This window comes from Hyperolius riggenbachi, chromosome 10 (genome assembly GCF_040937935.1).
Source record: "Hyperolius riggenbachi isolate aHypRig1 chromosome 10, aHypRig1.pri, whole genome shotgun sequence".
In the NCBI taxonomy this organism is placed as follows: Eukaryota; Metazoa; Chordata; class Amphibia; order Anura; family Hyperoliidae; genus Hyperolius; species Hyperolius riggenbachi.
The window spans coordinates 12,267,603-12,292,396 of NC_090655.1; the positions used below are offsets into that span (position 1 = coordinate 12,267,603).

Consider the following 24,794-nt stretch of genomic DNA (forward strand, 5'->3'; position numbering starts at 1 on the left):
TATGTGAACAAGTCTAAGGTGTTCTGTGCTGCTAAAACCAATTCCGGGCATGACCCAAATCATGCTTGGCGAAATAAATGGATTCTGATTCTGATTCTGAAGCATGCAGCTAATCTTGTCAGATCTAACAATAATGTCAGAAACACCTGATCTGCCGCATGCTTGTTCAGGGTCTATGGCTAAAAGTATTGAGGCAGAGGATCAGCAAGGCAGCCAAGCAACTAGGATTGCTTAAAAGGAAATATACATGGCAGCCTCCATATAGCTCTCTCTTCAGTTGTCCTTTAAACAATACCAGTTGCTTACATTTAGCCATAGCCCCTGAACAAGCATGCAGCAGATCAGGGGGTTCTGACAATATTGTCAGATCTGACAAGATTAGCTGCATGCTTGTTTCTGGTGTAATTTAGACACTACTGCAGCCAAATAGATCAGCAGGGCTGTCAGCAACTGGTATTGTTTAAAAGCAAATAAATATGGCAGCCTCCATATCACTCTTAGTTTAGTTGTCCTTTAAGACAAATACAGTGTCTGGTCTGAATATTCAGCAGTGAAGGCCTTATAGCCTTCAGGCCGCTTTCAGACTACCGGCTGGCGTTAGCGGTACGGTGTGGTCCAGGGATGACACCACCAAAAACAGGAGGTAATCCCCTTCTGGCTGACAGCCAAACAGGAAGTGACGCTCACTTCCTGTTTCGGAAATACAGAAGCGTATTGTAAAATTACGATTCCGCACATGCGCCACAAAGCCATCATGCACATTTTTAAAAAACCCTGCATCGCCACAAACGTACACAACTTCCGATCCGCCACACGGCAACGTAGATCTGTCCTTGCGTCAGGTATGCAGCAAAAACGTCACTTCTGTCATATTACGCCGCGCCACAACGGTATGACCGGCCCCGTAGACTTTCATTGGGGTGCGGTAAAAATACAGCACCACCCCAGTGTGAAAGCACCCTCAAGATTTATAAGTTAATAATAATAACAATAACCAGTACTGTGTGCTGTAAAAACATTCAATATATGTAAATAACGTCATGGCAACATTCTATACGCACATACCTGCTTCCCTGAAGGCAGATGGGCTATATACTGCGATTTCTCTGAATTCTGATTGGCTGCGCAGACGGTACAGATGTGGGGATCTTTTAACCCTTGAAAGAAACCACAGAAGTTTAGCCAGATTGGTCAGGGAGTAATTCCACAACCTGCAAATGTGAGAATGGGCAGTGCTGGGGTAACTCTGACCTCTCTCCACCATTCTGCTGCATCTCTTGTACCTGCTACTAGCTGGGCTGGCTGGGAACTGGTGGTGATCTGATCAGGGTCACATGACTCTAGTTTGGAAAGACACAAGCCTAGCACAGACAATAATAGGAGGGTCCCACTCCCAACTGACTAGGGGTGGGGCTAAAATTTGACTTGGCTGCTAGGCTGCTAGCTTTTTCTTAAAGTGGACCTGAACTCTTGCGCAGGACAGAAGGAAAACAGAGAGAAATGCACACAGTACGTATTTAGAGAGAAGAACCTGTCTAATGTCTCCTCACAATTGTAATTTGATCTCTCAGCTGTGTCAGCTGGCTGCATTGGCAGAGCAGCTCATTGGTAAGGATGTTAACAATATGCCTGCTTCCGTGAAAGCAGGAAGTAGACATACTGCAGATTTATGGCAGGATTTGTATTAGCTGTAACAAAGAAATGTTTTATTTTTTTATTTTTCTTTAAAGGTTATTATGCTGTTGCTTATCTTTTAAAGCAGACAGAACAGACAATCCCGCTTTCCAAGATTTCCTGAGGCCCCATTTCCACTACATCACTTTTTCAGTTTTTTGCGCAAACGAATTTGCGTTAGAACGCACGGAATATGAAAGCATATGGCATAGTTTCCATGCTATGCTGATTTCGCATGCATGAAGAAACGGCGTGCAGAAACTTTCCAGATGCATTTGTGATTTGCGTATAATGTATTTCAATGGAAAAGGCTCGAGTACAGTAGTTCTATGCGATTTGTAGGGGAAAAAGAGATAGACATTGTCCTAGGTAGAATCGCATAGGGTGTGGCTCACAAAGCCTTTTCTCCTGTTTTCAGGCCAGTGCACACTAAAAAGCGCTAGCCTAATCGCAAACGCTCAAGGCTTTTTGAAGTGATTTTCCTAGGCGATTCTAGGCATGTGCCTAGCGATTTTCTGATCATGCCTAGCGATTTTTGGAGCGTTTTGGTGTAGTGTTTTTTTTTTTATTTTTGTTACAGTAGAGCTGGAACTGAACAGCTTCTGTAACAAAAAACACTTGGAAAATCGCACTGATCTAGCACTTTTCAGGGCCCTTTTCCACTAGAGCGTTTGTGATTGCTGAATCGCAAAATCACAAACCCCTAGTGATTTTAAAATCGCTGCAGTTTGATAAATAACAACGGAATCGCGGTAGGTCATTTCCACTACCGTGATTCGTTTTTCACTAAATCGCGATCGCGCCGTGGAACGATTTTTGCTGCGATTTTGCTATGCAGTGCAAACGCGCAAACATTGGGAAATCGCTGGGAAATTTTGGACTTTTGCTGAATTGCAATCGCTAGTGTTTAGCACGAACGCTAGCGATTGGTAGTGGAAAAGGGCCCTGAGAGATTTTCCACTTTCCTATACTTGAGGCTGAATCACCTCAGAAATCAGGCAAAATGCTGCAGTACCCACGTTTGTGTTTAGGAAAAAAGCTCATCGCTCTGTTGTGCTCCATCCCATCCAAATACATTAGCCAAGTGCCTTTTAGAAGCGCTCTTGGTGTGCACCAGCCCTCACTCTGTTTTCACCTTTCCTTTGTTACTTTTTTAAGCTCCCAAAGAGCAAAAATCCAATATAATAATCTACAAGTGTCAATGAGTCAGTGTGTTTGCGCTACTGCGCATGTGCAGCACGGACAGCCGTTGGGACAGGGGGAGCAGGAAGTCAGGTGGGCATGTGCAGCACGGACAGCCGTTGGGACAGGGGGAGCAGGAAGTCAGGTGGGCATGTGCAGCACGGACAGCCGTTGGGACAGGGGGAGCAGGAAGTCAGGTGGGCATGTGCAGCACGGACAGCCGTTGGGACAGGGGGAGCAGGAAGTCAGGTGGGCATGTGCAGCACGGACAGCCGTTGGGAGAGGGGGAGCAGGAAGTCAGGTGGGCATGTGCAGCACGGACAGCCGTTGGGAGAGGGGGAGCAGGAAGTCAGGTGGGCATGTGCAGCACGGACAGCCGTTGGGACAGGGGGAGCAGGAAGTCAGGTGGGCATGTGCAGCACGGACAGCCGTTGGGAAAGGGGGAGCAGGAAGTCAGGTGGGCATGTGCAGCACGGACAGCCGTTGGGACAGGGGGAGCAGGAAGTCAGGTGGGCATGTGCAGCACGGACAGCCGTTGGGACAGGGGGAGCAGGAAGTCAGGTGGGCATGTGCAGCACGGACAGCCGTTGGGACAGGGGGAGCAGGAAGTCAGGTGGGCATGTGCAGCACGGACAGCCGTTGGGACAGGGGGAGCAGGAAGTCAGGTGGGCATGTGCAGCACGGACAGCCGTTGGGACAGGGGGAGCAGGAAGTCAGGTGGGCATGTGCAGCACGGACAGCCGTTGGGACAGGGGGAGCAGGAAGTCAGGTGGGCATGTGCAGCACGGACAGCCGTTGGGACAGGGGGAGCAGGAAGTCAGGTGGGCATGTGCAGCACGGACAGCCGTTAGGACAGGGGGAGCAGGAAGTCAGGTGGGCATGTGCAGCACGGACAGCCGTTGGGACAGGGGGAGCAGGAAGTCAGGTGGGCATGTGCAGCACGGACAGCCGTTGGGACAGGGGGAGCAGGAAGTCAGGTGGGCATGTGCAGCACGGACAGCCGTTGGGACAGGGGGAGCAGGAAGTCAGGTGGGCATGTGCAGCACGGACAGCCGTTGGGACAGGGGGAGCAGGAAGTCAGGTGGGCATGTGCAGCACGGACAGCCATTGGGACAGGGGGAGCAGGAAGTCAGGTGGGCATGTGCGCGGGGAAAACATGTGCTCGCTGACTATGTGGCCGTCACAGGAGCAGGAGGGGAGGGGGTTGCGACACAGATATATTAACGGGCTAAATAAGGACCTGTACACACTGAAAAACGCATGCTCTGTGATTGAGTGTTGTTGTTTGGCTGTGCAGCGTGAGTGACACGGCCGGCTGTGTATGCTAGGCTGGTATATACTCTTAGGCTCGGTTTTATGGGGGTTAATGGGGGGTTTTGTATGCAGATATCTATTAAATAAATATTGAAGTGTTTATTGAAACTAAGTGAGACAGTCCTTTTGCTGAAGATAACCTTTAATTACTCTTCAGGCTCCTCCATTAATTTGGGGTTTTACACTATCTATATATTTTGGTGAGCGCTGGATACCATTACAATCGTTTTTAAAATCGCAAGTGCATATAATTTTAAAAACGCATCACATGTGCTTTTGCCTGCGTTTTTGTTGCGTTTGCGGTTTTCTTGTAATTGCTGATTGGCTAAAGAATCCTTTGTTTTTTTCCTAGTTTACATTTCAACAGGAATCAGGAAATTGCAAAGTCTTCTGGGATACTGACTTCTGAAAAACGCAATGGAATTGCATTGCATTTTTTCATGCGTTTTTTCATGCGCAGCAGGCACTGCGATTGCGTTTTTCTAAAACCCGATTGCACCAGTGTGTACAGGTCATCACGATTTTCATTATTTTTCAAAAGATCTTGCGATTTTAAAAACGCAGCGCAAGCGCAGCAGTGTGTACAGGCCCTTAGGCCTACTAGTATTATATAATTAAGGTAAGAAAGGTAATATTGAAATGAAGTAAATCAGGAACAACTTTGAGGGTTTGTTCACACTGCAGGCGTTTTTGGCTTTTTTTAGCCCGCATGTGGTTTTTAAAAACGCCCCCCGACCGCGTGGACAATGAATGTCTATGAGAAGGTTCATATAAGCGCGGGTTGCGGTGCATGGACCATTTTTTAGGCAATTCCGCCTCAATGGAAAGTATAGGAGCAATTTTTAAGAATAAATATATTGGCTATCATTCATAAAGCATTTTTGCATGCGGAAATGCTTAAAACAGCTGACTTTCCCGACCACTTAGCAAAGTCAGCATTCATAAAGCCTCTTTCCGCATGAAAAAATGACACTACCGAGCAGAGTGATAAATCACCGCCTTGTGCTGTGATTATCGGAACAAATGTAGCAAAATGTTCATTCATGAAGATCACCGCAAGCGGTGTGAGGTCGGGAAGTACCGCTCCCTCTGATGTGGCAATAACAATGTTAAGTGAATGGAGACACTGAGACCTCCCAGGCAGCTGCAGCAGAGCGGAACACGGAGAAATGTCTCAACTCTGCAGCTTCCGTGTCCCCGCCTGCCTACCGCCTGCCTAGTTCGGGGAATCTCCGCACTGCTACCGCACAGGGATACTTTTTTATGAATGCCAACCCAGAAGTCTAAAATACCGGCATCGGTGTTTTCCCGCACTGATTCCCCTTACCGACAGCTCTTTTATGAATGATAGCCATTGTATCTATTCTTTTCCGGGTCAAGGATTTCCCTTCCTGACTTGCGTCAGGGAGTGAATTACAAAACCACTCGGAAAAAACGCTTAGAAAACCGCTAAGCACAAAAAACAAATCGCCCATCCAAGCGCTGGGAATCGGAAAAAAAAACCTCCTCAAAAACACGCGAGCCAAACGCAATGTGAACAAGGCCTGAGTGATTATTTTGCTTGTAAATGTGCTGAAAGGTTATTTTTATCAATCAGGTGATAAATAAGTAGAAGAGCCCATAGTAGGAAGAAAATGCAACACATGCAAAAACGCATACAAACAAACTAAGGGTAGGAACACACTAGGCAGAAACGCTGGCATTGCAGAAAAAGCAGCGAAAACGCACATAATGCAAGTCAATGGGCCGCATGGAAAGACGCATATGTTTGCATTCTGCAATGTGCGTTTTTTGAAAACGCAGGACCTGCTGCATATTTTTCCAAAACGCATCTAAAACGCACATAATGAATGTCAATGATGAGGCAGCGGTATTGCGTTTTAGTGCATTTTTTAGGCGTTTGTCAATGTATTTCCGCTTCCTGTTGACCTCCTAGTGATTAGCATAAAATGCATATAAAAAAACACATATGTGATTTATATATAAGAAACGCAAACGCACACAAAACACAAGAAAAACGCACAAATGCCTAGGCATCAAAACACAAACTTTCACGCACTGCCTAGTGTGTTCCTACCCGCAGAAAAAACACATGCAATAGGACATTTTGTAGTGGAAAGGGATTTGTGTGCTGAAAACACATAACTTATGCTACGTACACACTGGCGACTATGGTTGTTTGAAACAGCAGCTTAATGATCGGTCTGCCGACAATCAGGTAAAGAACTTTACCAAACGATCATTAACCTCCTGGGCGTCACGGACGAGCTCAGCTCGTCCATAACCGCCGCAGGGCACCGCTCAGGCCCTGGTGGGCCGATTTTCGTAAAAAATTTTACAAAACACGCAGCTAGCACTTTGCTAGCTGCGTGTTCGGGACAATCGCCGCCGCTCGCCGCCGATTCGCCGCTACTCACTGCGTAACACCCCCCCCCCCCCCCCCCGAGACCCCTGCGCAGCCTGGCTAATCAGTGCCATGGCGACGGGGGAAGCCTTAAAGGAAATCCCGTTCAGAACGGGATTTTCGGATGGGCTTGATCGCTGGCGGCGATCGGAGGGGTGGGAGGGATGCCGCAGGGAGGGAGGAATCATGTAGCTAGCCCTAGGCTAGCTACATGGTTAAAAAAAAAATGCAAAAAATACTGCTGCGCCACCACCCTGGCGCAAACAATAGAACGCCAGGGTGGTTAAGTACAACGACGGACGAACGATATCGGCACGATGGAAAAATCTTACAGGATGGATCATATTGAACGACAATCGTTACAAAACTATAGTGTGTACAGTTATCTGCCGAGCACGATCGTTACAAGGGCCAATGCGCCTGCGTTGGATTTTGCCCAGCTTCCGTACTTCCTGTGTAGGGAGGCCCGTAACAATCGTTACATTATAAATTTTACATAAACTCTGTTTTCAAGTTAAACAGACTCTGTAACAACATTTTCAGCCTTATTTCTTCTATCCTATAAGTTCCTATACCTGTTCTAATGTGGTCTGGATTACTGCAGCCTTTTCTAGTTGCACTGTCTGTCTCTGTAATAGATCTAATCTTCTTTTCTTGTCAAGCCTTGTCGAGACAAAGAGGAATGCACTCTCTCTGCTGTGATAGGGAGAAGTTATGCACACCCCCTGCAGGCTCTCCTGTGTGTGTGTATGAGTCACAGGCTTGTCTCTGCTCACAGCCAGCATCTCTGCAAGGCTCGTGGAGCTGAGACATTTCAAACAGCTGTCAGTGCAGAGAGATCAGTGCACAACTCAGACAAGCAGCCAAGGCAACACGTGGGAGTAACATTACAGCAATCAATCACACAAAGTCACATTTGAGAGGAGCTTCTGCAAACAGGCACCTGCTCTGAGGATGTATTTCCTGTTTGGTGAACATCTTCATTGTTTACAAAAACAATGAATAAAACTGTGATTTTATCACCAGGAAAGCAGCGTGGAGCGACGAAAATGTCACAGAGGGGGCTAGGAGAAGACAACAAACAGGCTGGTACGTTTATTTATGTAAGATTTTCACAGTACAGAGTCTCTTTAACTATTATAGATTTTTATCTATTGTAACCTCATGTTTGTGTTTTTTTTAAATATAAAAATATACGCAACATTTCCCTCTGATCGTTCTTTTCTGCGAGAACAGTCGTTAATATGATGATTGCTGTATCCCATCGTTGCATTCCAACCGTTATAATATTGTTCGTCTGGTAATTATCGTTCCTTGTAAACGATCGTTATCACAAGTGTGTACGTAGCATTAGGGTCTGTTCAGATGGAGGGCTTCCGGCATGCGTCCCTGCAGTGGCATAGCTACAATTCATGGCGCCCCGCCCCCCAGCAAGGCTTTGATGGGCTCCCCAATGTTCCCCCCCCCCCCTTTCCCTTGCCTCCCCCTGGTGACCCTCCCAGCCTGGAGGCCCATCTCACAAGGGTCATAAAACCAGTGTGACCATCATGAGCTTCACACCCGTAACAAGTGCAGCCACAAAACACCTGATGTGAAGTACAGTCCCCTGTATGGGAGGAAGGGAAGGTAAGAGTTAGGGCCCCCCACAGCTCTACCCTCCCCCCGCAATCACATGTGCTGCCCCCCCCCCCCCTTTATTAACTTTTTCTACTGCGTTTTCTCCTAGGAGATCATTTTTCATCTTCTATTTAGAATAACTTTTCAGCAGTTTGCAATTGAAATTTCCCAATCGTAGGTGAAATAGTACTATCAAAATTGTATTAAGGCCTCGTTCACATTGTCCTGGCACAGAAACATTTCAAAAACGTGCAGAAAAAAAACGTGCATTCGTTTGCATGCATTTGTACATGTTTTTCAGATTGAGTGATTGACTTGATTTGCTTTGGCGCCCGGATTTTTCATTGCTGTAATAGAGCACTTTACATGACCTGAGGAAGCGACTTATGTCGCGAAACGCGTTGTCAAGGTGCTAATCAAATAAATTGTTATATTCTTATACAATTGTCTCCAATTGTAGTAGCAGATCAGAGTATTTTTTTCTTACCTAGTCACTAAACATATATTGCATTAATAGCAGAAACAAAATTTATAAATTGGTTCAAAGCTGTGCAGAAGGGTTTGAATAAGGACAACAACTTTCTATATTGGTATGAGATTGATGATATATGAACTGTCTCAGCCACCCTAGCTGAACTTGTGAACTAAGAATTTACGATACCTCTGGGTCAATCCTAATACCAGGTCTGTGAGCAATGGAGTAAACAAGGATCCTTATCTTACCCCATTTAGATGGTCTGTTTGTATTAAAGGGAAGGTTCAGGGAGGGTGGAGAAAAAATAAAAATCAATTTCCACTTACCTGGGGCTTCCTCCAGCCCGTGGCAGGCAGGAGGTGCCCTCGCCGCCGCTCCGCAGGCTCCCAGTGGTCTCCGGTGGCCGACCCGACCTGGCCGGCTGCCAGGTCGGGCTCTTCTGCGCTCCAAGTCCTTGTACTTCTGCGTCCCACGCCGGCGCTCTGACGTCATCGGACGTCCGCCGGGCTGTACTGCGCATGCGCAGTAGTTCTGCGCATGCGCAGTACAGCCCGGCGGACGTCCGATGACGTCAGAGCGCCGGCGTGGGACGCAGAAGTACAAGGACTTGGAGCGCAGAAGAGCCCGACCTGGCAGCCGGCCTGGCCAGGTCGGGTCGGCCACCGGGAGCCTGCGGAGCGGCGGCGAGGGCACCTCCTGCCTGCCACGGGCTGGAGAAGGCCCCAGGTAAGTGGAAATTGATTTTTATTTTTCCCCACCCTCCCTGAACCTTCCCTTTAAGGCATCTTAATGACGTATTTATGCTTGAAAAAAAATATCTGTTTTCCCTTTTGATGTTGCATGTATATAAGCTGTCTGTACCACCAGCTTGCAAACTAACAGGATGTAAACCTGACGAAGGCTGCAAGGCCGAAAGCTTGTTTATTCTTATTCATTTGTAGTTAGCCAATAAATGGTATCATCCTGATTTATAACTTCTTGCTTTTACTGATGGCTAACACGGTACAATACCCTACTGCATATATATAAATATTTGATCTATATACATCTTATGGGCGCCTCCTTTTGCTGTACATAACTATCTGTGACCCTAGTATTCCAGCTAGGGGCAGCGTCCCTACTTTCACGTAGGACGCCTTTTTCAGGAGCAGCGACCAAAAAAAGGCCGAGTGGAGACGGTACTTCTCCACATGCTTTGGAGGTGGTTGCTCTTTATAAGCAACCCACACTTGTGAGTATAATTCTTTTTTCTGAATATTGACCATATTGAGTGAAGTTATCACACGATACTGGGCTCCTGATGTTCCTGTGTTTTTGTTGTTTTCAACTAGCCCGTGCTTTGGCGTGCATTTCTGTGCGCCATGCACAGAAATGCATGCATCAATGCATGTCAAAAACGCGTACAGATGGAACGCGCTCATGTGAACAAGGTCCATAGAAAACCATCGATTTTTTTTATGGACCTCACAAAACACATATTGCACGTGTTGTTGAAAACTGGACAACAAAACGTGCAGTGTGAACGGGGCCTTAGTATTTTCTTGCTTTCCGGTGATTTAAAAGACATTTTTTTGACAGGTCTCAAAATATGACAGGAGAAAAAGTGAATTGCCTATGGGCCCGTGTCTCCAGCATCTACCGCTCGGGTTCCACCGTGTCCTGATTGCATGGTGATTGAGATTAAATGGAGGCGTTCATCTCGTGTTGTTTACCGTCATTTAGGCAGGGCTATTGAGATTTCCCTAACGCTACATGTAGCTTTTGGTGGCGTTTGTGGTTACAGCCCATCAGGGGCGTATCTGGGTCATATAGAGCCTATGGCAAACACAGAAATTGCACCCCGGTAGGAGCCCAACTCCCCTCTAAAGACAGCATCCTTTCTTGTGTACATGTAACATGGTTGCCTGTGTTTATTGGTTTGGAATGATGCTGAAATTACTTATCTGGGAATCTCTCTTCTTATTCCCTCTTTGTTTTTTTTAAGAATAAGCTAAGTGCGCTCTATATACATAAGTAGCCATGTTTCCCAGATGACAGAATTAATCTGATCTGATGTCTGAGTGATGGGGAGGTATGAGGCAGGCAAGAGGGTGCAGCACAGGAGCAGGCATGGCGCCCTTGGTGCTTTGGCGCCCATGGCACGAGCTATGCCTGTACCCCTCTAGATACGCCTCTGCAGCCCATCTCCCCAGGGTCAAACGCAATGACAAATCAGCAGTAATATCAAATGCTTTTCTGCGCGGTAGCAGAGAATCGTTTGGCCGCACCTAAACGAGCTGCTGGCTGTGGGAACTGGTCCAAAGCTACTGCCTTGCACCAACCCTCCTGGTAATAGTACGCCAAACACAGTACTGTCGCCATGGTTACGATGAAAAGCCATTTGGGCTTTTTGGCAGTGATGGAAGTTCCTAACTGGCTGCAGACTGAGAGATAATCTGCACTATAGCCTGGAACTGCAGACGGATTTGTACAGAAACCATTTATATTTATGGCCACTTCATGACTAATGTGGACCCTTTAAATACATCCTCACAAATGGCTCCATTGTCCGCAGTGCAGCCTCTATACATTATTGATGAGGGCAGAGCAGCCAGCAGACTGAGCACAGAGATATAAATACATAATATAATCAGATAGGATGATTTCTATAAAGTCTCCTCACACACAAGACATAATCCTCCGCGGGAGCGCGCTCCAAACAACTGTCGGCGCGTCCCTCCCCGGCCTCCACACATGGGCACCGCGCATGCGCACAGGACTGACTCGCAGTGAACGCGTGCAGAAATGCTTCCGCGCATGCGCGCTGCGTGCTAAGTCGTGTCCCGCGCCTGCGCAGCGGCCTCTTCCAGCCGGGGGAGTGTAGCGTGCGGGGCTGGTGTCACCTTATCTGCGGACAGCAGGGGGTCGTGCAAGGTAAGGTGGGGGCATATAGGGGGGCGGAGCGAGGGCCCTGATTCCTACTGAGCTGTGGGGTCTGCCTCTGTCATCAGCATGAGGTGTGCAATGTGGCATGGGCTAAACTTTTCTACCAGTCCTGCCCTGTGCCCCCAGATATCACCATTGCTCCCCCAGATAGTATCATTGCTCCCCTAAATTCCATCATTTTTCCCCCAGATATCATCATTGCCCCCCCCCCCTAGATAACATATTTTCTCCTCTCAGATACCATCTTTGCTCCCCAGATCCATCGTTGCCCCTCAGATAACATCTTTGCTCCCCTTAGATACCTTCTTTGCCCCCCAGATCCATCGTTGCCCCTCAGATAACATCTTGGACACCCCCCCCCCCCCTTTCAGATAACATCTTTGCCCCTCAGACACCATCTTTGCCCCCCCCCCCCTCCCCCCAGACTATCTTTGCCCCTCAGATAACATCTTTGCTCCCACAGATACCATCATTGCTCCCCTAAACTCCATAATTGTTTCCCCAGATACCATTATTGTCCAACTCAATTCCACCGTTGCTCCCCTGATGCCATCGTTTGCCCACCAGACACTATAATTGACCCCCATATTCAATCATTGCCCCCAACCATCAACCCCCCCCCCCCCCCACACCTCTCATTTCAGGTAACGTTTATTCTTTGAGGTTACATAGCTTTACAGTTTGCACACACACTCCGCAATAATTTAAAGGACTACTGTAGGGGGGTCGGGGAAGAGTTGAAATTACCCGGGGCTTCTAATGGTCCCCTGCAGACATCCTGTGTTCCCCCGCAGCTATTCACCGATGCTCCGGCCCCGCCTCCGGTACACTTCTGGAATTTCAGACTTTAAAGTCTGAAAACCAGTGCGCCTGTGTTGCCATGTCCTCACTCCTGCTGATGTCACCAGGAGCTTCCTGCGCAGGCCCAGTATGGTCTTTGCTGGGCCGGAGTATCGGTGAGCGGCTGTGTGGGCACAGGATGTCTGTGGGGGACCATTAGAAGCCCCGGGTAAGTTCAACTCATTTTCCCCCCTGTTGTAGGAATAGGGTGAGCTGTTTTTTGTCTTCACCCTGCTCCCAAACTTCCCGGCGCTGTTTTTGGATGTATGCGTCCTGGGTGGGATAGAACGCTGGAGCCTCAAGTTGTGTATACACGCCTGAAGTCGACGCACACGAACGAGCGACATCGTCAAACCACATTACCTGGCAAAAAGAAACAAGTCGTTTGAACAACATTATTCACACGGCGATATTCCAAACAATTACTTTTCAAGACATGCGTGAATGCTCCGGAAAAATATTGTTTGATATTATAGACACCGGCCGACTGCACGATACCTGGGCAGTAGTCACCAGAGTTGATCCACCGGGCCGTTTTTTCTTTTTTTTTTTATATACTGATTGGCGTCCGATATCTGTCAGACGTTTCAAACAACTTTTATCCAACATGTGTAGAAGGCTTTAGAGCTGTGGGGAAAGATCGGGGAACTATACTGTACATTGTTGGTGATGCGTCTTCCGCACAAACTCGGACACAAGCGTTCTTCAGCTTCTGAAATCTGACACTGTCTGCCGGCTTCTGTGTCTGGGGAGGCTGCAGAGTTCTGTGACTGACGACGTGGCAGACTGGGGGACGTATTCCTCACGTTTTCAGCTTTCTTTTCTTTGTCAAAAAAGTTTTAACAATTCTCAAAAACAATCAACTTATCTTTTTTTATTTAAAAAATCCATGGAGTATTCTTGGAAAAAACAGGTGTTGGTAACTAGCAGAGTTAGTCCAACCCCTCTTTGGTTTGATTTTGCTTTTCAGAAATGTAAATTCCACAATTGTATCTACTTTGGGCAACTTTTCATCCTTTCCACTTTTTCAACTTTCTTTTATTTCTTTGCTGTTATGTAGAACATAAACTGATTAAGTATAAAATGTGGACAGAGAAATACATGATGCAAAGTTCTATAGACAGGCAGAAGCAGAAACCTATCTGATTTGCTGCTTTTTGCTGTCTTTTATTTACTATGTGGCAGTTTGCACGCTGTCCTGCAATCATGCCTGATGTTTCATCAGCTCTGTGTGTCTTCATCACTGCTGCTCCTCATCCCATTGGCTGCTACATAATGGTTCATCCATTCAGCACGTGGCCAGTTCCATTACCCAGTGGCGTAGCTAAGGAGCTGTGGGCCCCGATGCGAGTTTTACAATGGGGCCCCCCCAGGCACTCTATACATAACAATTGATACGGCGCACCAAAACCTGCCAATGGCAACTACAGTGTCAGAGGTGCAAGAAGGGGATGGGGAAGAGCTTGTTAATGTTTACCACTACTCAATGTATATATAGAAGTGATTATTATGAGCACAGGAGCAATAGAGAACTAATACTGTAGTTGAGGGAGGGCCCTTCGGGGCCCCTCTGGCCCAAGGGCCCCGATGCGGTCGCTACCGCTGCACCCCCTATTGCTACGCCCCTGCCATTACCTCTCGGGAGGGGGGGGGGGGCGGCTGATGGTGCTTTTTACTGAAGCTTACATCTGCAGTCTGGGTCAGGCGGTTCAGATTCTGCTCTGTGCCCCAGAGGTAAGTAAAAGTTATTGCGAAATATTTTGGCACTTTAGTTTAAAAAGAAATAGCTTATTTAGTGTTGGCTTTCACTAGCGCAACAATTTTTTTTGATTATGCTTATTTGAATAACTTTGCAGAAATATTGTAAATGTTTATAGGCTTTTTATGTATTTGTTTTTATCTCCTTATTTTTTTTTTTTTACTTGTTCTGGGTTGGTTATTTATATGGATTAGTGGTGGATATATTTTAATTTGTTTCTTAAGCTACCCATTCGCTATTCGAGCAACATTATGACCGATATTGCGGTTCAATTGCTGACTATCCTGATCATGGGATGTTGTCTGCCAGACGATCTAAGCAATGTAAGGGAGGGGGGGGGGGGGAGGCACCGTTTTTATCCCAATTGGACATTTGAATGTCGAATTGGGCAAGACTATTCATGTATGGGCTGCTTTAGAAGTGCTGTGTGTTTCTATAGACTATAAGAGATGAGCATAACGTTACCGTAATTAGCTGGTATTCGAAGGAGGAGTTAGCACACAGACTTTTAGAAGCAAAATGCCAGTTTCCTTGTTCCATCACACACATGCAATTTTCATCTGACCGAAAGGGCCGGCGATCATTTTGGGGCCAGCAGGGTCCCCTTTGTCAATGCATAAGACAGGAGAAACCTTTACATGTCTTATGCCTTGAAAAGAGGAGCCTGTTGACCCGAAACGATCGTCGGCCCTTTTGTTCAGATGAAAATTGTATGTGTGTATGATGGAACAAAACTGGCATTTTGTTCCTTCGAATACTGGATTTCTGTTGCCTGGGAATCCTGCACCAGCACCCCCACACTACGGTGTGCGGTTCTTTCCTGAACCTTTAATTAGAAGATCATCCTTTCCTGGGTATCAGAAGCCGGGTTTAGCAAATCTAAGCGTGTATTCAGCGGTTTCATTTAGCCAGCGGCTGTGTTGTTCGGGGAATTATTAGACATGACTTTCACCTCCTGGGTGAAGTGAACAAACTTGTTGGGTGAAAGTTTGATCATTGTTTTGCATAAGTAACGGGGAACTCCGCGTTTATCCCAGATTGATGCAGGCCTTGTGCCAAGATTGTGATTGTACAATGAACCCACAGATTCAGAAAAAAACAAAGATGATTTCTCGTACATCTGTATGCTGCGAATCAAAACAAAAAAAAGTGAAATTGCGGCTAAAAAGAACAATTTATTGCAGGTGCTTAATCCTTCCTGAAAAGTAAAGCCTGGAATACACTTTTAATGATGATTGGCCAATCACTGACCAGTTTTACCAACTCCATGTAGTATAAGAGCTTACCTACAGTCTGCTTACAGTATTCAGTCTCTTGGCTCTCATACTACATGGAGGTGCTAAAATTGCTCAGCGATTGACCAATCTTAATTGAAAGTGTGTACCAGGCTTTAGGCAGGGATCACACTTTTGCTGCTCACTGAGGTTTTCTGCATCTGCTTGTGTTCCATTGGTGCGTATTTGTTTTTTTGTTTTTGTTTTTTTACGACTTTAAATTGGACAGCCTTTTTTTCTCTGCATGATGCTTGTTCCCAACAATCTGGAAAATCACAAATGAATGCTGAAAATCGCACACGGAAAATGCAAATGCGATCACAGAGCGATGGGAACCGCAAAATGACACGCAAATCACTAGGATGAGTTTGCTCCTGGACTACAGAGAGCGAGGGGGGGATTAGATCTGTTCTGGGTTGGGCAATATGAAGTTAGCACTGGTTGTGATAAAAATATTAGGTAAGATTTTTGCTAAAATCTGATGTAATATTGTGAGGGAAGCTGGCAAATGACTGATCAGGAAGATATTGATTATCTACAGGTGCCCAATAACGGTACAATATTTTCCTCAGATGCGATAATTAGATCGAATTGTACAGAAAGCCATGCAGTGTGTGGAGAAAATCAACCTGAAACGATTCTGTGCTTGATTGGAATGCAGAATTTGTTCGATCAGGATGTTGGATTCTACGATCGTGTCTCAAAAGAGAAAGTGCCGTAATTGACCTGAACAATCGATAATTACCTTCAGGTTACTTCTGATCCCACAAACCTGATTGCATCTGAGGAAAATATTGTACCGTTCTAGTGAATGCAGACATATGAGCAGCTGGGACTATGACAGATGAACTGAGACGGGTTCTCTTGATCCTCAGACACAGCAGACTGTGGGGGCGTGGCCAGATTGTCTGTGTTTGCACAGTGATCCCTGGTTGTTAGTGACAGGCAGCATGAGAGGGAGGGGCTGAGGATTGCGCGAGTCGGCAGTTTTTCCACGTTTATAGTCAGTGTGAGATAACCTGGCGTCTTCTCTTTTGCAGAATGCTGTGCCGGGTGTCTCTGAGCACCCGCGGGTGCACCAACGCTCGCTGCCTCCTCTCCCGCCTCTGGACCGCGGCCGCCACTTCTCATCCCAAATGTAAGTACCCCTGTACAGGGCAGTATATGATTCTCACTATATGCAGAGATATGTATGTGTTATCTAATGGTAAAGGGCTTCATCAGGAGAGAAGTATGGAGCCTTCCAGTCAGCAGACCGGGTGTTCTGACAGGATCAGATCTGACAGGATTAGCTGCATGCTTGTTTCTGGTGGTGGAGTCAGACACTACTGCAGCCAAATAGATCAGCAAGATAGCCAGGCAACTGGTATTGTTTAAAAGGCAATAACTATGCAGCCTCCATATCCCTCTCACTGTGCTGTGGAGTCGGTACAAAATTCTTCTGACTCCAACTCCGACTCCTCAGTTTATGAAACCACGACTCCGGGTACCCAAAATGACTCCGACTCCCTAGTCTAATACTTAACAGGGCTGTGGATTTTGTACAAAAATCATTTGACTCCGACTCCTCAGTTTATGAAATCAACGACTCCGGGTGCCCAAAATTGCCCCGACTCCACAGCCCTGGTACACATGTGGCGTCGGTCACCCAGCTGGAATTGGGGCCCAGTCCCGTGGGCTGGCAGAAACTGTTTGGTTGCCATGCTGAAGGGAAGGAGGGCCGGCAGAGTGGGGTGGGAGTGATGTCATACAGTGGGAGGGGTGAATGAGGTCAATAGCGTTCTGATCACTGCCTGCTGATGCGTTGGGGGGCTTCTGTACACACGATAGATTATGGGCAGAGGCGGTCGTTATTGGCTGAGTGTCGTCTATCGTGTGTACGGGGCTTTACTATAGTCTCCATCCGGGAGTGATGTGTAGATCAGGTGTTGTGACTCACCTGGCTGCTTGTTGGTTCCACCTGGGCAAAGCGGTCTGATGCCAAAATCTCAGCATGATAGATCAGAATAGCATACATTACAGGTGAGGATGGCAGCCTGTACAGCTCGCTGACAGGTGCACATTAGAGATTAGCGCTGGTCACAGAGGTAGAGGAGTATCAGTTACCATGTGCACAGCCTGCAGCCCATCAGCCTGTTACCAATAACTACTGCTTTCATCTCATCCTGAAGCTTTCATGTCCGAATGCTGTTTCCCCGAAAATGAGACACTCCTTTATTTTTACTCCAAAATGCTAGGGCTTATTTTCAGGGGATGTCTTATATTTGTATAAACATACACATTCCTGTGCTGGGTGTCCTCCTAACATTCAAGTTCCTGTGCTGTGTCCTCCTGCCTTCCCCACTGTGCCACCTCTTCCTCTGCTGGTTCCACCTCTTGTGTGCTCCTGTGTCCCCCTCTGTACCTGTGACCTCCTCTATCTCCTGTGCTCCGCTGTCCCCATGTCCTCTGATATCCTCCTCCTTACCCTCAGCTCCATGCCATGCTGTCCCTCGTGTCCTCAGATGTCCCCCTGCACCCTCTTCTTTCCCCCAGCTTCATGCTGCTGTTCCTCTGCGCTTCAGCCTATGGGGACTACTCCCTGAGTAGCAGTGATTGGCCCAGTGACAGAGCCTGTGAGACAATCGGCTCCAGTAATAACACAAATTGCCATACATTTCCCCTTACTGTAGCTAGGGCTTACTTTCGGGGTAGGGCTTATATTTCAAGCATGCTGAAAATTCCTGCTAGGACTTACTTTCGGGGGATGTCTTAATTTCAGGGAAACTGGATATGTCTTCTCCTCCTGTCTTGACCTGTGTTCTGTAGCCTCTTTCTAGAGCAGGGTCCGTACAGAATCTCAGCCCTTGACTCAGCTGCCTTCCTTTTGGGTCTGATGTATTGTTTATGTATCAATCGAATTACGAATGATGGGGAGTATCGATCGGAGAGGACAAAAAATGTTGCTAGTTTGGGGGGGTAGTGAGCAGGAGCGGTGGTCAATCGATGGGCCATAGCATTGCACCGCATCGAACAGTGCAAAGCTGTGGCTCAATCCATTCTCCACAAATTTCCCACAGGGATAGGTTGTCGCTGCGCTTTGCTGAATGCCGTCCCCTGCGGCTCCTCCCCCACACACTTGTTGAGATTTCAGTCTGGTCTTCTCACCTGATCAGTTCATAACATGCATGAAGTCAGTCAGGTGTTTATAATTGGGAATGTTCGGGGTAAGCAGATCACGTGATCAATGATCAGATCTGCTGGAAATATCCAATTTTCCGTTTGCTTTTTGTTTGTTTTTTACTCCAGTTTTTACCAATTGCCCAAATAGAATCTGGTTGCTATGGGCAACAGCCCCGCGTTCCCCACCCATGCTCTGTCGAGCTATTTTGCAATGCATGGCGGCTGAGTGATGACCTCTGATTAAATATAGCTGATGTATGATACTCGGACGGGTTGGTCAGCTCCGTCACATGCTTATGAAGTTAAATATGAAAATCTGGTCTTCGGTGGAAACTCGTCCTGAGATGAATATAGAGGATGCCATGGCTTGAGGCCCTTCTGAAATATGCTAGTTGCATGACTGCAATTCTCTGCCTGTTCGACGGCACATTTATTTATTTATTGTATTTATAAAGCGCCAACATATTCCGCAGCGCTGGACATTAGTTTAGGTTACAGACAATATTTAGGGGTGACATACAGCAATATGACAATACAGGAATACAAGAAAGATCAGATCATGCAGCACAGTATGAGTACAAGGTAATGCTTAGTCAGTCACTGGAGGGAAGCATGGAGATTAGGCAAGTTATGTTCACTCAGATGCCTAGCATGGGTTCACAGTAATGGAGGTGCCAGATCAGGTAGGACACAAAAGGAGGAGGACCCTGCCCAAAGGCTTACAATCTAGAGGGAGAGGTAAGGACACGAATGGTAGGGGACCAGAGTTCAGCTGTAGGTTTAGAGCACTTGTGAGGGGTAGTAGGCCAGAGTGAAAAGGTGAGTTTTGAGGGCTTTCTTGAAGATGTTGAAGGAGGGGGCTGCCCTAATGGGTGGAGGTAGGGAGTTCCATAGTGTTGGAGCAGCTCTTGAGAAGTCCTGGAGGCGTGCATGGGACTGGGTGATGCGGGGAGCGGTTAGGCGAAGTTCATTGGAAGAGCGGAGTGAGCGGCTAGGTGTGTACCTCTGAGTAAGATCGGAAATGTAGGTTGGACAGGTTTTGTGGACAGATTTGTAGGTCAGGCACAGTATCTTGAATCTGATTCTGGACTGGATAGGAAGCCAGTGGAGGGATTCTAGGAGGGGATCTGCCGTGGTGGAGCGATGGGAGCAGTGGATAATTCTGGCTGCCGCATTCATGATGGACTGCAGTGGGGCTGTTCGGGTCATAGGGAGACCAGACAGCACGGCATTGCAGTAGTCAAGGCGGGAAATTATGAGGGCATGGATGAGGAGTTTGGTGGTGGCAGAGGTCAGGAAAGGGCGAATCTTACAGATGTTACGAAGGTGGAAGTTGCAGGACTTTGTGAGGTTTTGGATGTGGGAAGTGAAGGAGAGTGCGGAGTCCAGGGTGACACCCAGACAGCGGGCTTGAGAGGTAGGGCGAATGGTAGTGTGGTTAACAGTGACATGCACATCTGGGAGGTTCGTGGATGGCCGGGGTGGGAAGATCATAAATTCAGTTTTGTCTAGATTTAGTTTCAGGAACCTAGCAGACATCCAGGAGGAGATGGCGGATAGGCAGGAGGAGACCTTGTCCATGGTAGTGGTGGATATGTCAGGGGTGTGGAGGTAGATCTGGGTGTCATCTGCATACAGATGATAGTTAAAACCCATGGAGGAGATAACCTTGCCAATGGAGGATGTGTATAATGTGAACAGTAGGGGGCCAAGGACCGAACCTTGGGGGACTCCCATCGAGAGGTGGTTGGGGGTGGACGAGGACTCATTGAAGGTGGTCGTGAAGGAGCGGTTGGAGAGGTAGGATGAAAGCCAGGACAGGGCGAGATCGTGAATGCCCAAGGATCACAAACGATCATTTAAGGTTTACTGAAATAAGATGATTCCTAGCAGACCATGTATTCATTTCAGCCACCTTTTAAAAAGAACCCGAGGTGGGGTTCTGACAATGCAATCCACGTACAGAGGCTGGGTCTGCTTATACAGCCCAGCCTCTGTTGCTATTTCAATCCCCCCTAAGTTCCCCCTGTGCTCTGCTGGCCCCCATAAATCACAGCCGCGCTGAGACGGCTGTGTTTAGATCTGTTCTGTCAGTTTGCTGCTCCCCCGCTTCCTGCATAGCTCCGCACCCGCCCGCATCCCTTCCCTCCAATCAGCGGGGAGGGAAGGGACGCGGGCAGGGACCGGAGCTATGCAGGAGGCAGGGGGAGCAGCAGACTGACAGTGCAGATGTAAACACAGCCCTCTGTGACACGCTGCGTGTCGGCAGCGCGGCTGTGATTTACGGGTGATCGCAGAGCGCAGGGGGGGGGGCTTAGGGTGGATTGAAATAGCAACAGAGGCTGGGCAGTATAGGCAGACCCAGCCTCTCTATGTGGATTGCATTGTCAGAACCCCACCTCGGGTTCTCTTTAAAGGCTACCTGGAGTGACATGAGATAAACATAGCTACATATAGTACTTGTCCTACTAAGAAATTGTCTGAATGCCCTTTCTGTTTTTATGTCACTAGTTATGTTTTGTATACAAATGAAATGAGGTAGTCAAAGTCAAATTTAGTCTGTCTTTAAAAAAGTAAATAGAAGGCAGAACACTTATCTGGCTGAGGAAACTATGCTAACAATTTAGTGCTGAAAAGTTCAAATGGTTATTTGTCTCTGAATGAAGTAGACTTTACAACAGATGAAGAATTCAGTCTTAAAGTGCAGCTGGCCAGAGGGGAGCAAGTGGGTTTATACTTGGGGCTTCTTCCAGCCCCCTGTAGTACGTCGGCTCCCTTGAAGTGTATCCGCCCCCCCCCTCTATTGTGCCACTGTCAGCCCCGGTAAAGTCCCCGGCTGAGCCAGTTGGGGACAACTACGAAAGCAGGGCCCTGGCCACACCTCTTTGATTAAGCGTTCAGCACCTGCTCAGTTACAAGCCTTAACTAACTGCACAGTCACAGAAGGCTCCCAGCTAGGCAAGCGTGATAGAGGACTGCGCCTACCGGGGCTAATAATGGCAGGAGGGGGGGGACACCGGATGGACACCAAGGGAGCCGATGGACTACAGGGGGCTGGGAGGAGCCCCAGTTAAAGTGAACCCAAGATAAGGGTTATATGGAGGCTGTCATATTAATTTCTTTTTAAGCAATACCAGTTGCCTGGCTGTCCTGCTGACCTATTTGACTGTAATACTTTTAGCCAAAGTCCTTGAACAAAAATACAGCAGATCAGGTGTTTTTGACAATATTGTCAGATCTGAGAAGATTAGCTGCATGCATGTTCTTGGTGTACTCCAGACAGTACTGCAGCCAAATAGATCAGCAGGGCTGCCAGGCAACTGGTGGTGTTTAAATGGAAACGCATATGGCAGCCTCCATATCACTCCCACCTCAGGTCCAATTTAAGTATGAATCCTCTTACTCCTCTCCTGAAAAGTTTACTTTAAAAATGCAGGCCTTAAACTGAAAATAAGTTGTACTCTGTTCTGTGCTTTACCATTAGTACTACTGTACACATACAGTCACCATATTTCTTTCACCACAAGACACACCCAGGTTTAGGGGATGGGTTTTTTTTCCCTGCACTTTTTGGGGCGAAGGGAGGTGCGTCTTATGGAGCGGAAAAGATGGTAATAATCGTATACGTTTATTTTCACTTCAGGCCTGTGCTGTATTTATCACCACAGAGGTGTGCAGGGCAGTGGAGTCAGAGAACTTCTGGGTACCTGGAGTCGGTGATTTCATAAACTGAGGAGTCGGATCATTTTCGTACCGACTACACAGCCCAGGGTGTGTGAAGGGGTCTGTGCACATCTGTGTGTTGCAAGTTTGCCATGTAAAAGCCTAACCCAGCAGGATTAGCCAATGAATGTCCAATTTTTATCACTCTCATGTACTATGAGAGCTTACCTACACAACCAGCATTTAAAGGATACCCGAAGTGACATGTGACATGATGACATGTGACATGATGAAATAGACAGCCACTTACATACCTGATATTTAACTCTTTCAGGCAGAGAGGAAAAAAAAAGGAACACAGCATAGTTATTTGTGTGCTAGGCAATGTACATACCCATGTCTATCTCATTATGTCACATGTCACTTCGGGTATCCTTTAAAATCGGTGGACCCTCATACAACGTGGAAGTGGTAAAAATTTGTCAGCGATTGACCAATCAAAATTTGGTGTGTATGCCTCCTCACTGTCTTTCTCTGAGCTGGTAAAAACGCATTTGCTGGCGCTGACTTGCCTTCCCGCTGATGTGTGCTGTAATACTGACTCTACTTTCTAACACCAGATGCCCCGCCCTTGGCCGCCTCCCTTCAGAGCTCCCGGCACTGGAGTACCGTCCCCTACATGACGATGCCTCTCATTCGCTCACATGGGAAGCCGTTCGCACACCGCAGCGAGCTGAAGCACGCCAAGCGCATAGTGGTGAAGCTGGGGAGCGCCGTGGTGACGCGAGGAGATGAATGCGGACTGGCCCTCGGAAGGCTGGCGTCTATCGTGGAGCAGGTGAGCTTTGCATCTGCATTGTAGAGGTGTGACAAAGTGTAATTGTTGGTGGAAGGCGAAGGCTACAGCAGAATTTACCTCATTCATGCGAAGTGTTGGCGAAAAACCCGAACTTATCAGATGATGAACTAGAAACCCCCAGTTTACACTAAGCTGCTCCCATTGGTTGATAGACACCATCCCTTGGCATGTGGCATTGTTCACAGAATTAGTGGCCAATGCAGTAGAGGCCTACTTTAGTTTGTCCTGTTAAAGGACAACTAAATTGGGAGCGATATGGAGGCTGCCATATTTATTTCCTGGTGGTGCTGCTGTTCCTCTGCCTCTAATACTTTTAGCCCCAGCCCCTGAACAAGCATGCAGTATATCAGGCGTTTCTGACATTGTCAGATCTGAGAAGATTAGCTGCATGCTTGTTCCTGGTGGGGTTCAGACACTACTGCAGCCAAATAGATCAGCAGGACATCCAGGCAACTAATATTTAAAGGGAAATAAATATGGCGGCCTCCATATTCTTCTCACTTCAGTTGTCCTTTAAAGGGTAGTTTTAAAGAGGAACTTTAGTGAAAATAACATAATGAATAAAATTGCTTATTTTTTTTTTTAAATATTCATTTATAAATGATTTAGTCAGTGTTTGCCTATTGTAAAACCTTTACCTTTACATTCTGACATTTATCACAGTTGGTGACCTCTTTACTGCTGGCAGGTGATCTGTCTGGGATGTTCGTTACTGAGAGTTCTGTGCACAGAAAATGCTGTTGTTTCCCACAATGCAAAGAGGCTCACATAGCAATTAGTTCATAGCAAGTTGGAGGGAGAAGTACAGGTCCTTCTAAAAAAAATTAGCATATTGTGATAAAGTTCATTATTTTCTGTAATGTACTGATAAACATTAGCCTTTCATATATTTTAGATTCATTACACACAACTGAAGTAGTTCAAGCCTTTTATTGTTTTAATATTGATGATTTTGGCATACAGCTCATGAAAACCCAAAATTCCTATCTCAAAAAATTATATCACGAAAAGGTTCTCTAAACGAGCTATTAACCTAATCATCTGAATCAACTAATTAACTCTATACACCTGCAAAAGATTCCTGAGGCTTTTAAAAGCTCCCAGCCTGGTTCATTACTCAAAACCGCAATCATGGGTAAGACTGCCGACCTGACTGCAGTCCAGAAGGCCATCATTGACACCCTCAAGCAAGAGGGTAAGACACAGAAAGAAATTTCTGAACGAATAGGCTGTTCCCAGAGTGCTGTATCAAGGCACCTCTGTGGGAAGGAAAAAGTGTGGCAGAAAACGCTGCACAACGAGAAGAGGTGACCGGACCCTGAGGAAGATTGTGGAGAAGGACCGATTCCAGACCTTGGGGGACCTGCGGAAGCAGTGGACTGAGTCTGGAGTAGAAACATCCAGAGCCACCGTGTACAGGCGTGTGCAGGAAATGGGCTACAGGTGCCGCATTCCCTAGGTCAAGACACTTTTGAACCAGAAACCGCGGCAGAAGCGCCTGACCTGGGCTACAGAGAAGCAGCACTGGACTGTCGCTCAGTGGTCCAAAGTACTTTTTTCAGATGAAAGCAACTTTTACATGTCATTCAGAAATCAAGGTGCCAGAGTCTGGAGGAAGACTGGGGAGAGGGAGATGCCAAAATGCC

General features: G+C 47.1%; 2 protein-coding genes across 4 annotated transcripts in view; one reads left to right on the forward strand and one right to left on the reverse strand.

The window, feature by feature from the left end:
- The window catches only part of ENTPD1 (ectonucleoside triphosphate diphosphohydrolase 1), a 206,353-nt gene extending 194,957 nt beyond the window's left edge, over positions 1 to 11,396 (reverse strand). The window contains exons 1-2 of one of the 2 annotated variants that reach the window (XM_068255123.1): positions 11,329 to 11,396; positions 1,066 to 1,157 (exon numbers count right to left, since the gene is read on the reverse strand). In XM_068255123.1, coding sequence (XP_068111224.1) covers positions 1,066 to 1,157; positions 11,329 to 11,339 — 103 coding nt within the window. In that variant the 5' untranslated portion in view covers positions 11,340 to 11,396. Of the gene's footprint in view, positions 1 to 1,065; positions 1,158 to 1,251; positions 1,335 to 11,328 lie in introns of those variants that run through there. The other variant, XM_068255122.1, reaches the window with a different exon arrangement.
- A 90-nt stretch (positions 11,397 to 11,486) lies between these two features.
- ALDH18A1 (aldehyde dehydrogenase 18 family member A1) overlaps positions 11,487 to 24,794 on the forward strand; it is a 53,207-nt gene continuing 39,899 nt past the window's right edge. For both annotated transcript variants that reach the window (XM_068257756.1, XM_068257757.1), the window contains exons 1-3: positions 11,487 to 11,579; positions 16,505 to 16,602; positions 22,910 to 23,127. In XM_068257756.1, coding sequence (XP_068113857.1) covers positions 16,506 to 16,602; positions 22,910 to 23,127 — 315 coding nt within the window. In that variant the 5' untranslated portion in view covers positions 11,487 to 11,579; position 16,505. The remainder of the gene's footprint in view (positions 11,580 to 16,504; positions 16,603 to 22,909; positions 23,128 to 24,794) is intronic.